Source organism: Cherax quadricarinatus, chromosome 95, assembly GCF_038502225.1.
Source record: "Cherax quadricarinatus isolate ZL_2023a chromosome 95, ASM3850222v1, whole genome shotgun sequence".
Classification (NCBI taxonomy): Eukaryota; Metazoa; Arthropoda; class Malacostraca; order Decapoda; family Parastacidae; genus Cherax; species Cherax quadricarinatus.
In genome coordinates this window covers 4,350,475-4,367,120 of record NC_091386.1, presented here as the reverse complement: position 1 = coordinate 4,367,120, position 16,646 = coordinate 4,350,475, and the positions used below count along the sequence as shown (strand labels likewise).

Here is a 16,646-nt window from a genome sequence, read left to right as displayed (position 1 = left end):
TTTTCCTGAAGTGGGACACAACACTGTCATTGTACATGTTGCCAATACGGCTTGCAACAGCTTTGTTAGGGTGAAGTTCATCCATAAATGTCTGCACTTCAGTCCACTTTGCACAAATGTCCTTAATTTTTGAAGAAGGCACCTTCCTCCATCTCTCTTTCTCCTCCTCTGCAGCAGTTTCCTGAGCTGTGATCTCTTGCTGTTGCAGATGAAGCTCTTGCAGCTCTTCAGTGGTTAGCTCTTCCCTGTGGTCCTCCACCACCTCTTCCACATCTTCACCACTCATCTTCAACCCCAGGGACATCCCCAATGCCACAATAGTTCCCACAACTGGCATAGGTTCCTCAGGGTCAGCCACAAACCCTTCAAAATCCCTCTCGTACACAATCTGGCCACAAATTTCTCCAAGCAGAGTTCAAAGTCCTGGAAGTCACTCCCTCCCAAGACTTACCTATAAGGTTTATGCAAGTGAGGATATTTAAGTGATCTTTCCATAACTCTCTTAGGGTCAATTCAGTGTCTGAGGTCACTTCAAAGCACTTCTGAAACACTGCTTTGGTGTACATTTTTTTGAGGTTTGAAATGACCTGGATGAGAGGAGTTGTATTAGGGGGCAAGAACTTCACCATGATGAAACTAAACTCCTCCACTATTTGCTCTTCCAAGTCTGGAGGATGAGCAGGAACATTGTCCATTACCAGGAGGCCAATTTATTTTCCAGGAGGTATTTCTTCACACTGGGGCCAAACACTTCATTAATTAAACCAGTCTAGAAAAATTCCCCTTGTGACCCATGCCTTACTGTTAGCCTTCCACATCACACACAAGTTACTCTTGGTGACACTATTTCTTGAACACTCTGGGATTTTCAGAGTGATACACCAGTAAAGGCTTCACTTTAAAATCCCCACTAGCATTACTACAAAACATGAGAGTTAGCCTGTCTTTCATAGGCTTGTGTCCTGGGAGTGCCACTTCTTCCTGCGTGATGTAGGTCCTCTTTGGCATTTTCTTCCAGAAGAGGCCTGTTTCGTCACAATTAAACACTTGCTGGGGTTTGAATTCTCCAGTGTCTACGCACTCCTTAAACTCCTGTACAAACTTCTCAGCTGCTTTTTTTGTCAGAACTGGAAGCCTCACCATGCCTTATCACACTGTGTATGCCACTACGCTTCTTAAATCTCTCAAACCAACCTTTGCTGGCCTTAAAATCACAAGCATCACCACTTGTTACAGGCATGTTCTTTACGAGATCGTCATGCAACTGCCTTGCCTTTTCACATTTTTGACTGCGTAACACTATCTCCTACTAACTGTTTTTCGGTAATCCACACCAACAATAACCTCTCCACTTCTTCGAGGATTTGTGATCTCCTTTTTGTCAGCATATCCACCCCTTTTGCAACAACAGCACACTATTTCCTTTCCTTTCGCCACGATCGAAGTGATGGTTGAATGGGGCTTGCCATACATCCTGGAAAGCTCTGTAACACGCGCTCCACTCTCATATTTTTCAGTGATTTCCTTCTTGAATTCGATCATGTTCCTCACTTTCTTTACCAAAGGGCTTGCATTAGCTTTCCTTGGGCTCATGGTGACTTATTTAGCAGTTGTAATCACAAAAAACAATGGATTATTACATATGAACCCGTGGGGTGATGGTCACGTGTTGGTAAACAATGGCACACTGAGCGTGAATGGCGTGGGAGACTGGCTTTGTGCGCGCGGTGATGGGCGGACGGGTACCAGACGGTCGCCAAAACACGAGTATTTTCACGAAACTCTAGGCCAAATTTTTCCAAAAAAACTCGCCAAAGGTCGAATTTCACGAAAGTCGAGGGTCCACTGTATATATACATCAAACACGGTACCTCGTAAGAAGTATATATACAAATGAAACAGTCAAAGGGTTAAAGCGCCCTGTTGTAAAGCAGGGTGATTTACACTGCCCTGCTTTACACTGATCGCTAATGCAGCAGTTTTCAATGACACCCATTTTTCACTTATTCAGACTTATTATAATGAACATATTCACCACTGACTAAGATAAGGACAACAATATTTGAAGGTATGTGTGTACTGTACTGTATATGCATATTTTAGGCCTAGCTCTATTACTCAATATATGATAGTGTAAACATGTTACCAGGCTTTTATATGCATTTAAAGTGGAAAACGGCTGTGTTTCACTTTACAGCAGTAGCCTGGAACTTAACCTGCTGTATAAGCAGGTTAAGTTCCAGGTACTGGACTGATGATACCAGTTCCAGGTGCTGGGCTGATGATACCAGTTCCAGGTGCTGGGCTGATGATACCAGTTCCAGGTGCTGGGCTGATGATACCAGTTCCAGGTGCTGGGCTGATGATACCAGTTCCAGGTACTGGACTGATGATACCAGTTCCAGGTGCTGGACTGATGATACCAGTTCCAGGTGCTGGACTGATGATACCAGTTCCAGGTGCTGGACTGATGATACCAGTTCCAGGTGCTGGACTGATGATACCAGTTCCAGGTACTGGGCTGATGATACCAGTTCCAGGTACTGGGCTGATGATACCAGTTCCAGGTACTGGGCTGATACCAGTTCCAGGTACTGGGCTGATGATACCAGTTCCAGGTACTGGGCTGATGATACCAGTACCAGGTACTGGGTTGATGATACCAGTTCCAGGTACTGGGTTGATGATACCAGTTCCAGGTACTGGACTGATGATACCAGTTCCAGGTACTGGACTGATGATACCAGTTCCAGGTACTGGACTGATGATACCAGTTCCAGGTACTGGACTGATGATACCAGTTCCAGGTACTGGACTGATGATACCAGTTCCAGGTACTGGACTGATGATACCAGTTCCAGGTACTGGACTGATGATACCAGTTCCAGGTACTGGACTGATGATACCAGTTCCAGGTACTGGACTGATGATACCAGTTCCAGGTACTGGACTGATGATACCAGTTCCAGGTACTGGACTGATGATACCAGTTCCAGGTACTGGACTGATGATACCAGTTCCAGGTACTGGACTGATGATACCAGTTCCAGGTACTGGACTGATGATACCAGTTCCAGGTACTGGACTGATGATACCAGTTCCAGGTACTGGACTGATGATACCAGTTCCAGGTACTGGACTGATGATACCAGTTCCAGGTACTGGACTGATGATACCAGTTCCAGGTACTGGACTGATGATACCAGTTCCAGGTACTGGACTGATGATACCAGTTCCAGGTACTGGACTGATGATACCAGTTCCAGGTACTGGGCTGATGATACCAGTTCCAGGTACTGGGCTGATGATACCAGTTCCAGGTACTGGGCTGATGATACCAGTTCCAGGTACTGGGCTGATGATACCAGTTCCAGGTACTGGGCTGATGATACCAGTTCCAGGTACTGGGCTGATGATACCAGTTCCAGGTACTGGGCTGATGATACCAGTTCCAGGTACTGGGCTGATGATACCAGTTCCAGGTACTGGGCTGATGATACCAGTTCCAGGTACTGGGCTGATGATACCAGTTCCAGGTACTGGGCTGATGATACCAGTTCCAGGTACTGGGCTGATGATACCAGTTCCAGGTACTGGGCTGATGATACCAGTTCCAGGTACTGGGCTGATGATACCAGTTCCAGGTACTGGGCTGATGATACCAGTTCCAGGTACTGGACTGATGATACCAGTTCCAGGTACTGGACTGATGATACCAGTTCCAGGTACTGGACTGATGATACCAGTTCCAGGTACTGGACTGATACCAGTTCCAGGTACTGGGCTGATAATACCAGTTCCAGGTACTGGACTGATATAATCAGTCCAGTACCTGGAACTGGTATCATCAGTCCAATACCTGGAACTGGTATCATTGTATGGGGAAACAGTACCACACTAAAGATACCAAAGTGTTGCACTCTTAATTTATCAACGTTTGGGTATACCTTGACTCTTGATAAACTGTTCCTCTGTGAGTTCCTCTATTATCTCCACCTGCTCGCCAGCCTCCCCACCCAGCACCTCCTCGATCTGCTTCAAAATATTGCTATGGACTTTCCTGGCACTCTCCGCAGTTTTGATCTTCTCGTCGCAGTCTGAAACACTTTCAGGTAAGCATATAGTCTTAAGAATTAAACAGGTGACTAAAGTGTATCAAGAGATGAAAACTGAAGTGTAATGAACATTTTTGCAATGCTCAATAATAACCCACAGAGACGAAAACACACAAGAATTATTGGTTTGTGTATTTCAACCCTCTGCTGGGACCTTCTACTGAAGTGGACTCCAGAAGGGGATCAAAATATACAGACCAATTAATATTCTGTGTTTCCATTTCCAAGTGAGATGTGACTCAATATCATAATACCATTGCAAACGAACCACGGTAGATGAGGGGTTAGAACTCATGGCAAGCGAGAGGTAACACTAAAGGCCAGTGTGTAAGCCACGGGGCCGCCTGGCTACAAAAACAATCATCCAACTAGGTATATATTTATACACCATAGGGAGGTTAGCATGGGCCACCACTATAACCACAAATGCAAGTTATTACAGAGTCATGGCATGGCTGAAGGGACATGAGCTAGAGTTCATCACTGCCTTGCTGGTGGAAGATTCATCAGTAAAAACTTGCATTTGTAGTCACAGTGGTGACCCATGCTAACCTCTCTATGGTGTATAAATATACCTAGTTGGACGAATCTTCTTGTAGCCAGCTGGCCCAGTGGCTTACATACTGGTACGGAATTTTACGACTCGCTTACTATGAGTTCTAACCCCACCCGTACCGTTGGGTTATCTCCACGTGGGCTTTATTATTGAACACAACAGATTTTAAAAAATGATCAAAAAGCTAGTTTTATAGCTGCCTAAAGAGTTAGCTTCAATGACTACTTGTTAGTTTATTCCACTCATCTACAGCTTTGTTGCAAAATTAATCACACATCTCCTTAAAATTACCCAACTTTATAATAATATATTTCTAAAAGTACATGATAAAAGGTTGATGGGTAGGCTCCAGGATGTACACGTTTATAGAGGGGCAACTGATATATCGGATCATTATCTAGTAGCAGCTACAGTTAGAGTAAGAGGTTGATGGGATACGAGGAAAATGGCAACAACAAGTAAGAGGGAGGTGAAAGTGTATAAACTAAGGGAGGAGGAAGTTCGGGTGAAATATAAGCAACTACTGGCAGAAAGGTGGGCTGGTGCAGGTATGAGTAGTAGTGGGGGGGTTGAAGAGGGTTGGAATAGTTTTAAAAATGCAGTATTAGAATGTGGGGCAGAAGTTTGTGGTTATAGGAGGGTGGGTGCAGGAGGAAAGAGGAGTGATTGGTGGAATGATGAAGTAAAGGGTGTGATAAAAGAGAAAAAGTTAGCTTATGAGAGGTTTTTACAAAGCAGAAGTGTTATAAGAAGAGCAGAGTATATGGAGAGTAAAAGAAAGGTGAAGAGAGTTGTGAGAGAGTGCAAAAGGAGGTAAGATGATAGAGTGGGAGAGGCACTGTCAAGAAATTTTAGTGAAAATAAGAAAAAGTTTTGGAGTTAAGCAAGTTAAGAAAGCCTAGGGAATAAATGGATTTGTCAGTTAAAAACAGAGAAGGGGAGTTAGTAGATGGGGAGATGGAGGTTTTGGGTAGATGGCAAGAATATTTTGAGGAACATTTAAATGTCAACAAAGAAAGGGAGGTGGTAATTTCATGCACTGGCCAGGGAGGTATACCATCTTTTAGGAGTGAAGAAGAGCAGGATGCGAGTGTGAGGGAGGTGCACGAGGCATTTAGTAGAATGAAAGGGGGTAAAGCAGCTGGAACTGACAGGATCATGATAGAAATGTTAAAAGCAGCGGGGGACAGTGTTGGAATGGTTGGTATTTTTGTTTAATGTACAAAAGAGGGGAAGGTACCTAGGGATTAGCGGAGAACATGTATAGTCCCTTTATATAAAGGAAAGGGGGACAAAAGAGATTGTAAAAATTATAGAGGAATAAGTTTACCGAGTATACCAGGAAAAGTGTACAGTAGGGTTATTATTGAAAGAATTAGAGGTATGACAGAATGTAGAATTGCGGATGAGCAAGGAGGTTTTAGAGTGGGTAGGGGATGTGTAGATCAAGTGTTTACATTGAAGCAAATATGTGAGCAGTATTTAGATAAAGGTAGGGAAGTTTTTATTGCATTTATGGATTTAGAAAAGGCATATGATAGAGTGGATAGAGGAGCAATGTGGCAGATGTTGCAAGTATATGGAATAGGTGGTAAGTTACTAAATGCTGTAAAGAGTTTTTATGAGGATAGTGAGGCTCAGGTTAGGGTGTGTAGAAGAGAGGGAGACTACTTCCCGGTAAAAGTAAGTCAGACAGGGATGTGTAATGTCACCATGGTTATTTAATATATTTATAGATGGGGTTGTTAGGGAGAGGGGTAGGATTAAATTACTGGGAATTAAATACAAAATGGAAAATGTCACAGTTACTTTTTGCTGATGATACTGTGCTTATGGGAGATTCTAAAGAAAAATTGCAAAGGTTAGTGGACGAATTTGGAGTGTATGTAAAGGTAGAAAGTTGAAAGTGAACATAGAAAAGAGTAAGGTGATGAGAGTATCAAATGATTTAGATAAAGAAAAACTGGATATCAAATTGGGGAGGAGGAGTATGGAAGAAGTGAATGTTTTCAGATATTTGGGAGTTGACGTGTCAGCGGATGGATTTATGAAGGATGAGGTTAATCATAGAATTCATGAAGGAAAAAAGGTGAGTGGTGCATTGAGGTATATGTGGAGGCAAAAAATGTTATCTAAGGAGGCAAAGAAAGGAATGTATGAAAGTACAGTGGACCCTCGACTAACACTATTAATTCGTTTCTGAGAGCTCATCGTTAGTCAAAATAATCGTTAGTCAAGTTAATTTTCCCCATAAGAAATAATGGAAATCAAATTAATCCGTGCAAGACACCCAAAAGTATTGAAAAAAAAAATTTTTAACACATGAAATATTAATTTTAATACACACAAACTGAAGAAGACAGGCACAGTTACATGACACTTACCTTTATTGAAGATCTGGTGATGATTGATGGGATGGGAAGAGGGGAGTGTGTTGATGGTCTTAGTGTTTAGAAGGGGAATCCCCTTCCATTAGGACTTGAGGTGGCAAGTCCTTTTTCGGGGTTACTTCCCTTCTTTTAATGCCACTAGGACCAGCTTGAGAGTCACTGGACCTCTGTCGCACAACATATCTGCCCATAGAGGCCTGTACCTCCCATTCCTTTATGACATTCCTAACGTGTTTCACAACATTGTCAGTGTCACCATTAAACACTTGTTCAGGTTTCAGTCCTTCACTGTCTATGTACTCCTTGAATTCCTGCACATATTTTTCAGCTGCTTTTTGGTCCAAACTGGCAGCCTCATCATGCCTTATCACACTATGTATGCCACTACGATTCTTAAATCTCTCAAACCAACCTTTGCTGGCCTTAAATTCACTCACATCACCACTAGTTGCTGGCATTTTTCTAATTAAATCGTCATGCAACTTCCTAGCCTTTTCACATATGATCGCTTGAGAGATGCTATCTCCTGCTATCTGTTTTTCGTTTATCCATACCAATAACAGTCTCTCAACATCTTCTATCACTTGCGATCTCAGTTTCGAAAACATAGTTGCACCTTTGGCAAGAACAGCTTCCTTGATTGCCGTTTTCTTGGCCACAATAGTAGCGATGGTTGATTGGGGTTTTGTGTACAGCCTGGCCAGCTCGGAGACATGCACTCCACTTTCATACTTAGCAATGATCTCTTTCTTCATATCCATAGTAATTCTCACCCTTTTTGCTGTAGGGTTGGCACTAGAAGCTTTCTTGGGGCCCATGGTGACTTATTTGGCAGGTGCAATCACTAAAAAGGCTGTGATAATATGAAATGTTCCGATTGTATGCTTGGAAGCGACCGCGGTGGCTGGCTGGCTTGTAAATACTGGCCAGAAGTGGACGCGTCTCAGACGGAAGGAATAGTGTTGGTCGAGTTTTTTAGTGCTAATCGAGACAAAATTTTTGCGATAAAATGTATCGCTAGTCAGATTTATCATTAATCGATGCCATCGCTGGTCGAGGGTGCACTGTATAGTAGTACCAACACTCTTATATGGGTGTGAAGCTTGGGTTGTAAATGCTGCAGCGAGGAGGCGGTTGGAGGCAGTGGAGATGTCCTGTCTAAGGGCAATGTGTGGTGTAAATATTATGCAGAAAATTTGGAGTGTGGAAATTAGGAGAAGGTGTGGAGTTAATGAAAGTATTAGTCAGAGGGCTGAAAAGGGTTTGTTGAGGTGGTTTGGCCATTTAGAGAGAATGGATCAAAGTAGAATGACATGGAGAGCGTATAAATCTGTAGGGGAAGGAAGGCGGGGTAGGAGTCATCCTTGAAAAGGTTGGAGGGACGGGGTAAAGGAGGTGTTGTGGGCGAGGGGTTTGGACTTCCAGCAAGCGTGCGTGAGCGTGTTAGATAGGAGTGAATGGAGACAAATGGTATTTGGGACCTGACTAGCTGTTGGAGTGTGAGCAGGGTAATATTTAGTGAAGGGATTCAGAGAAACCGGTTATTTTATATAATCGGACTTGAGTCCTGGAAATGGGAAGTACAATGCCTGCACTCTAAAGGAGGGGTTTGAGATATTGGCAGTTTGGAGGGATATATTTTGTATTTTTATACGTATATACTTCTAAACTATTGTGTTCTGAGCACCTCTGCAAAAACAGTGATTATGTGTGAGTGAGGTGAAAGTGTTGAATGATGAAAATTTTTTTCTTTTTGGGGATTTTTTCTTTCTTTTTGGGTCACCCTGCCTCGGTGGGAGACGGCCGACTTGTTGAAAAAAAAAAAGTACATGATACAACTTATACAGTTTTTTTCCAGGTCTAATTAGGACTGAAGAAGCCACTCGACGCAAGACATTTCCTCTAACAAATGCTTTGAACAGTACACAAGTGTCTTGCCACATCTTGCTGGTATCACCATACCCCTTTTCAAGGTACCAAATGTTCATAAACATTTGGTACTATGTTGAATCATCACTGTCACCTCCTGGGAAGCCACTACAACCAATATTCCTAGTCTGCTGATACAGTTATAGCTGACCCCAACCCACTTTCACTTAGGAATGTTCACAGAACAATTTTCCAATACAAAATAGACTGAAAAGCCTTTCGCCTATACCCTGCCCCTCCAACTCGATGTCTACTTTCCGTTTGTAAAACCTTCCAGGGGGGTAACGTCAAAATTAATTTTTCTAGGTTATCCTAGGTAACTGATACAAGTTAAACTACGCAATTCAATCACAGACAGACGAGGTCTCTGTGTATCAAGAGCTATGCAATGTTGCAAGAGTAGCAACGGAAGAAATGAGGGGAAGTTTTCTCATAGTGGAGTGGTGACACTAGCCAGCCAGCTAGTGTCACCAGCTAGTCTTGCAATGTTAAACTATGCATGATAATTGTACTTGTGTGTACCTGTACCTAAATAAACTGACAATGCACATTATGGTTAATCAGCAAAACACATTGCTAACAATTTTCACATTGTGCACTTATAAATGGTCCAAGTCAGACCAAAACAGTCATAAGCTCCTCTCTATTAACCCGTAAACGGTCCAAACGTATATATACGTTCACTACCGTACTGCCCCAACTTTTTTGAGAAAAAAAACATTGTTGTTTTTTAATAGGAAAAAAAAAAGCATATGGTACCTAGGCATCCCCAATTATTTTAATAAGGTGCACAGTGAGTGCTCACACCCATTCTCACATGTCTAGGTGACTCAGGCTTATCGTGGCAACATGTCTAGGTGACTCAGGCTTATCGTGGCAATGTTAAATGTAGGACACATAAAACGTATATATACGTTTGGGGCACTAGCGGTAAAAATGTATATATATACGTTTGGACTGTTTACGGGTTATGTGTGGGTTATCTTGTATTCATATTGCACATCAGCATGTTTGTGTAAATGCAGGGAATAAAGCTCAAAACAGAAATTCCAGACAGACTGGCGAGTGAAAATCGGCTATTAACCCTTAAATGGTCCAAACGTATATACGTATACGTTTTTTCAACTTCTGAATGTAAAAAAATGTTGATCTTTTTTGTTTTACATTTGAAAACGTGTAAAAAAAACTTATCTACATTTTTTTTTTTTATATTTGAAAATATGTAAAAAAAATTAGATTACTTTTGTAGCACTACGAATTTGGACGTCGATCTGTTTGGACCGTTTAACCCTTAAACGGTCCAAACGTATATATACGTTTTTTCAACATCTGAAAGTATATAAAAAAATGTAGATGATCTTTTTTATTTTACATTTGAAAACATGTAAAAAAAACTTATCTATATTTATTTTTGTTATATTTGAAAATATATATAAAAAAAGTAGATCTACTTTTGCAGCAATACGAATTTGAACGTCGATCTGTTTGGGCCGTTTAAGTACAATTCAAATGTGTAGTAGAGTTTCTCCTCAAGTATTTACAAAGGGTTTCATGGGGAAGTGGAAAAGAATTCTTCCTCCGTAAGCCGTGAGTGTCATAAGAGGCGACTAAAATGCCAGGAGCAAGGGAATAGTAACCCCTTCTGTAAAAATTACTAAATGTAACTACCAGTGTGTTAAAAATAAATTTATACAACTCGTGTAAAATGAGATGAAATTAGGTTTGATTCAAGGTAAGGGCAGTGTTAACTCCTTGGAACAAGAGCCTTCATCTTACTGAGCCATCCCTTCTCCTTTGAAAGGAATCGTAAATGGGGCTTGTAACTTTCCGAAAAATATAATATGACATTTTTATCAATTTACGAAAACTGAATGCTGTCTGAAAATGTTCAATGATCAGTACTGCAGTAAATGTCTGGAAATGTTCAACATCACAGTAAATGTCTGGAAATGTTCAACACTGCAGTAAATGTCTGGAAATGTTCAACATCACAGTAAATGTCTGGAAATGTTCAACACTGCAGTAAATGTCTGGAAATGTTCAACATCACAGTAAATGTCTGGAAATGTTCAACACTGCAGTAAATGTCTGGAAATGTTCAACACTGCAGTAAATGTCTGGAAATGTTCAACACTGCAGTAAATGTCTGGAAATGTTCAACACTGCAGTAAATGTCTGGAAATGTTCAACATCACAGTAAATGTCTGGAAATGTTCAACACTGCAGTAAATGTCTGGAAATGTTCAACATCACAGTAAATGTCTGGAAATGTTCAACACTGCAGTAAATGTCTGGAAATGTTCAACATCACAGTAAATGTCTGGAAATGTTCAACACTGCAGTAAATGTCTGGAAATGTTCAACATCACAGTAAATGTCTGGAAATGTTCAACACTGCAGTAGATGTCTGGAAATGTTCAACACTGCAGTAAATGTCTGGAAATGTTCAACACTGCAGTAAATGTCTGGAAATGTTCAACACTGCAGTAAATGTCTGGAAATGTTCAACATCACAGTAAATGTCTGGAAATGTTCAACACTGCAGTAAATGTCTGGAAATGTTCAACATCACAGTAAATGTCTGGAAATGTTCAACACTGCAGTAGATGTCTGGAAATGTTCAACACTGCAGTAAATGTCTGGAAATGTTCAACATCACAGTAAATGTCTGGAAATGTTCAACACTGCAGTAAATGTCTGGAAATGTTCAACATCACAGTAAATGTCTGGAAATGTTCAACATCACAGTAAATGTCTGGAAATGTTCAACACTGCAGTAAATGTCTGGAAATGTTCAACATCACAGTAAATGTCTGGAAATGTTCAACACTGCAGTAAATGTCTGGAAATGTTCAACACTGCAGTAAATGTCTGGAAATGTTCAACATCACAGTAAATGTCTGGAAATGTTCAACATCACAGTAAATGTCTGGAAATGTTCAACATCACAGTAAATGTCTAGAAATGTTCAACATCACAGTAAAAGTCTGGAAATGTTCAACATTGCAGTAAATGTCTGGAAATGTTCAACATTGCAGTAAATGTCTGGAAATGTTCAACATTGCAGTAAATGTCTGGAAATGTTCAACATTGCAGTAAATGTCTGGAAATGTTCAACATCACAGTAAATGTCTGGAAATGTTCAACATTGCAGTAAATGTCTGGAAATGTTCAACATTGCAGTAAATGTCTGGAAATGTTCAACATCACAGTAAATGTCTGGAAATGTTCAACATTGCAGTAAATGTCTGGAAATGTTCAACACTGCAGTAAATGTCTGGAAATGTTCAACACTGCAGTAAATGTCTGGAAATGTTCAACACTGCAGTAAATGTCTGGAAATGTTCAACATTTCAGTAAATGTCTGGAAATGTTCAACATTTCAGTAAATGTCTGGAAATGTTCAACATTGCAGTAAATGTCTGGAAATGTTCAACATCACAGTAAATGTCTGGAAATGTTCAACATCACAGTAAATGTCTGGGAATGTTCAACACTGCAGTAAATGTCTGGAAATGTTCAACACTGCAGTAAATGTCTGGAAATGTTCAACATTGCAGTAAATGTCTGGAAATGTTCAACACTGCAGTAAATGTCTGGAAATGTTCAACACTGCAGTAAATGTCTGGAAATGTTCAACACTGCAGTAAATGTCTGGAAATGTTCAACACTGCAGTAAATGTCTGGAAATGTTCAACATTGCAGTAAATGTCTGGAAATGTTCAACACTGCAGTAAATGTCTGGAAATGTTCAACATTGCAGTAAATGTCTGGAAATGTTCAACATCGCAGTAAATGTCTGGAAATGTTCAACATTGCAGTAAATGTCTGGAAATGTTCAACATTGCAGTAAATGTCTGGAAATGTTCAACATTGCAGTAAATGTCTGGAAATGTTCAACATTGCAGTAAATGTCTGGAAATGTTCAACATCACAGTAAATGTCTGGAAATGTTCAACACTGCAGTAAATGTCTGGAAATGTTCAACACTGCAGTAAATGTCTGGAAATGTTCAACACTGCAGTAAATGTCTGGAAATGTTCAACACTGCAGTAAATGTCTGGAAATGTTCAACATTGCAGTAAATGTCTGGAAATGTTCAACATTGCAGTAAATGTCTGGAAATGTTCAACACTGCAGTAAATGTCTGGAAATGTTCAACATCACAGTAAATGTCTGGAAATGTTCAACACTGCAGTAATTTTACCATTGAACCTTCCCTGCCTTGTTAATTTTAAGTTAATTTTAAGCCTGCCCATAATGCTCTGCATACAAGGGGCTTCTGGCATGTACACCCAACTATTATAATTCGTCGTACAACTATGTATCATGTCCAAATAAACAATTTGAATATGAAAATGTCTGGAAATGTTCAACATTGCAATAAATGTTCCAAAATGTTTAGTAATGAAAAATATGCACAATCGGGTGACACTCCTCAATAAAGCCTCAAGATAACTGATAATAAAAATAACAATTATCCAGTACAACACACCTTTCAGTCTGCGGCGGACAATGTCGGATGCTTGTTTAGCACTGCGGTCGGCGAACCAGTTGTCGCCTAAGAGCACTAAAATTTCATTAGTGTGAATGAGACGCCCTGGCATGAATGCCATGGAACCGAATGGAACCATCACCTGGGGACCAATAGAAAAATGACACCATATAGTATATGCAGTGGTACCTCGAGCTTCGATCAGCTCCCAACTCGACCAATCATGTAAGTGTATTTTTGTTAGTGCTTTTGTAAGTGTGTTTTTGGGGGGTTTGAAACAGACTAATCTAATTTACATTATCCCTTATGGGAACAAATTCGTTCAGTAACGGCACTCAAACAGCCTTCTGGAACAAATTAAGTTTGCAACTTGAGGTACCATTGTATAAGAATTGGGCTGCAATTTTTTTCTAAAAAGCTTTTTAGCTACAAGTTGAAAATATCTTAATTGATACAGTAAGTCCTCATTATATAATAATCATGGGGGAGCACTAAACCAGTAGGACTAAACAGCGACTAGTAAGTCCTCAATTTAAATACACAAGAGGGACCTCCTGTATTGTGTATAATAATGATATAGTACACAATACTTTAGTCTCGACTTGTTCGTACATTGGGGACTTGACCCTTAAATTGTCCAAACGTAGATTGACGTTTGCTATTGTAGCGCTCCAAACGTAGATCTATGCTTTTTTTCTTATATTCTTTCTTAAAGAGAAATTAAGGTCGGAGCACTACGCGCGCAAACGTGGATCTCCGTTTGGACAGTTTAAGGGTTAACGTATTATTATTATTATTACTATTATTATTTTTATAATAAACAAAATTAAGTACTACAAAATATATGAAAAAATTGACGATTCAGTTGGGTGTCTTACAAAGCTTCTCCATATACAGGAGGGCCCCGCTTTACGGCGTTTCACTAATGCAGCGGTTTTCAAGTCTACTCATTCTTCATTTACTCAAACTTCCTACAAAAACAAATATATTCACCACTCACTATAAGCCAAGGATGAAAATATTTCAAGGTTAAGTAATGTGTGTACTGTACATGCATTTTTAGACCTAGCTCTACTGTGCACTTAATATATGATAGTGTAAACATATTATCAGGCTTTTATATGCATTTGAGAATGAAAAAAGGCAATGTTTCACTTTACAGTGATTTTCACTTAAAAGTAGTAGCCTGGACCCTAACCTGCTGTGTAAGTGGGACCCTCCTGTACAGTAGCAGCCCAGAACCTAACCTGCTGTGTAAGTGAGGTCCTCCTGTACAGTAGTAGCCCAGAACCTAACCTGCTGTGTAAGTGAGGCCCTCCTGTACAGTAGCAGCCCAGAACCTAACCTGCTGTATAAGTGAGGCCCTCCTGTACAGTAGCAGCCCAGAACCTAACCTGCTGTGTAAGTGAGGTCCTCCTGTACAGTAGCAGCCCAGAACCTAACCTGCTGTGTAAGTGAGGTCCTCCTGTACAGTAGTAGCCCAGAACCTAACCTGCTGTGTAAGTGAGGTCCTCCTGTACAGTAGTAGCACAGAACCTAACCTGCTGTGTAAGTGAGGTCCTCCTGTACAGTAGCAGCCCAGACCCTAACCTGCTGTGTAAGTGGGGCCCTCCTGTACAGTAGTAGCACAGAACCTAACCTGCTGTGTAAGTGAGGTCCTCCTGTACAGTAGCAGCCCAGAACCTAACCTGCTGTGTAAGTGAGGTCCTCCTGTACAGTAGCAGCCCAGAACCTAACCTGCTGTGTAAGTGAGGTCCTCCTGTACAGTAGCAGCCCAGAACCTAACCTGCTGTGTAAGTGAGGTCCTCCTGTACAGTAGCAGCCCAGACCCTAACCTGCTGTGTAAGTGAGGTCCTCCTGTACAGTAGTAGCACAGAACCTAACCTGCTGTGTAAGTGAGGTCCTCCTGTACAGTAGTAGCCCAGAACCTAACCTGCTGTGTAAGTGGGGCCCTCCTGTACAGTAGTAGCACAGAACCTAACCTGCTGTGTAAGTGAGGTCCTCCTGTACAGTAGTAGCCCAGAACCTAACCTGCTGTGTAAGTGGGGCCCTCCTGTACAGTAGTAGCACAGAACCTAACCTGCTGTGTAAGTGAGGTCCTCCTGTACAGTAGTAGCCCAGAACCTAACCTGCTGTGTAAGTGGGGCCCTCCTGTACAGTAGTAGCCCAGAACCTAACCTGCTGTGTAAGTGAGGCCCTCCTGTACAATAGCAGCCCAGACCCTAACCTGCTGTGTAAGTGAGGCCCTCCTGTACAGTAGCAGCCCAGACCCTAACCTGCTGTGTAAGTGAGGCCCTCCTGTACAGTAGTAGCACAGAACCTAACCTGCTGTGTAAGTGAGGTCCTCCTGTACAGTAGCAGCCCAGACCCTAACCTGCTGTGTAAGTGAGGCCCTCCTGTACAGTAGCAGCACAGAACCTAACCTGCTGTGTAAGTGAGGTCCTCCTGTACAGTAGCAGCCCAGACCCTAACCTGCTGTATAAGTGAGGCCCTCCTGTACAGTAGCACCCCAGACCCTAACCTGCTGTGTAAGTGAGGCCCTCCTGTACAGTAGTAGCACAGAACCTAACCTGCTGTGTAAGTGAGGTCCTCCTGTACAGTAGCAGCCCAGACCCTAACCTGCTGTATAAGTGAGGCCCTCCTGTACAGTAGCAGCCCAGACCCTAACCTGCTGTGCAAGTGAGGCCCTCCTGTACAGTAGTAGCACAGAACCTAACCTGCTGTGTAAGTGAGGCCCTCCTGTACAGTAGCAGCCCAGACCCTAACCTGCTGTGTAAGTGAGGCCCTCCTGTACAGTAGTAGCCCAGAACCTAACCTGCTGTGTAAGTGAGGCCCTCCTGTACAGTAGTAGCACAGAACCTAACCTGCTGTGTAAGTGAGGTCCTCCTGTACAGTAGCAGCCCAGAACCTAACCTGCTGTGTAAGTGAGGTCCTCCTGTACAGTAGCAGCCCAGAACCTAACCTGCTGTGTAAGTGAGGTCCTCCTGTACAGTAGCAGCCCAGAACCTAACCTGCTGTGTAAGTGAGGCCCTCCTGTACAGTAGCAGCCCAGAACCTAACTTGCTGGATAAGTGAGGCCCTCCTGTACAGTAGCAGCCCAGAACCTAACCTGCTGTATAAGTGAGGCCCTCCTGTACAGTAGCAGCCCAGAACCTAACCTG

General features: G+C 41.9%; 1 protein-coding gene across 4 annotated transcripts in view; it reads right to left on the bottom strand.

Moving 5' to 3' along the window:
- LOC128703870 (RNA polymerase II subunit 5-mediating protein homolog) overlaps positions 1–16,646 on the bottom strand; it is a 52,832-nt gene that overhangs the window by 17,041 nt on the left and 19,145 nt on the right. For 3 of the 4 annotated variants that reach the window (XM_053798716.1, XM_053798717.1, XM_053798715.1), the window contains 2 exons: positions 13,486–13,627; positions 3,948–4,097 (listed from right to left, as the gene is read on the bottom strand). In XM_053798716.1, coding sequence (XP_053654691.1) covers positions 3,948–4,097; positions 13,486–13,627 — 292 coding nt within the window. The remainder of the gene's footprint in view (positions 1–3,947; positions 4,098–13,485; positions 13,628–16,646) is intronic. The other variant, XM_070104902.1, reaches the window with a different exon arrangement.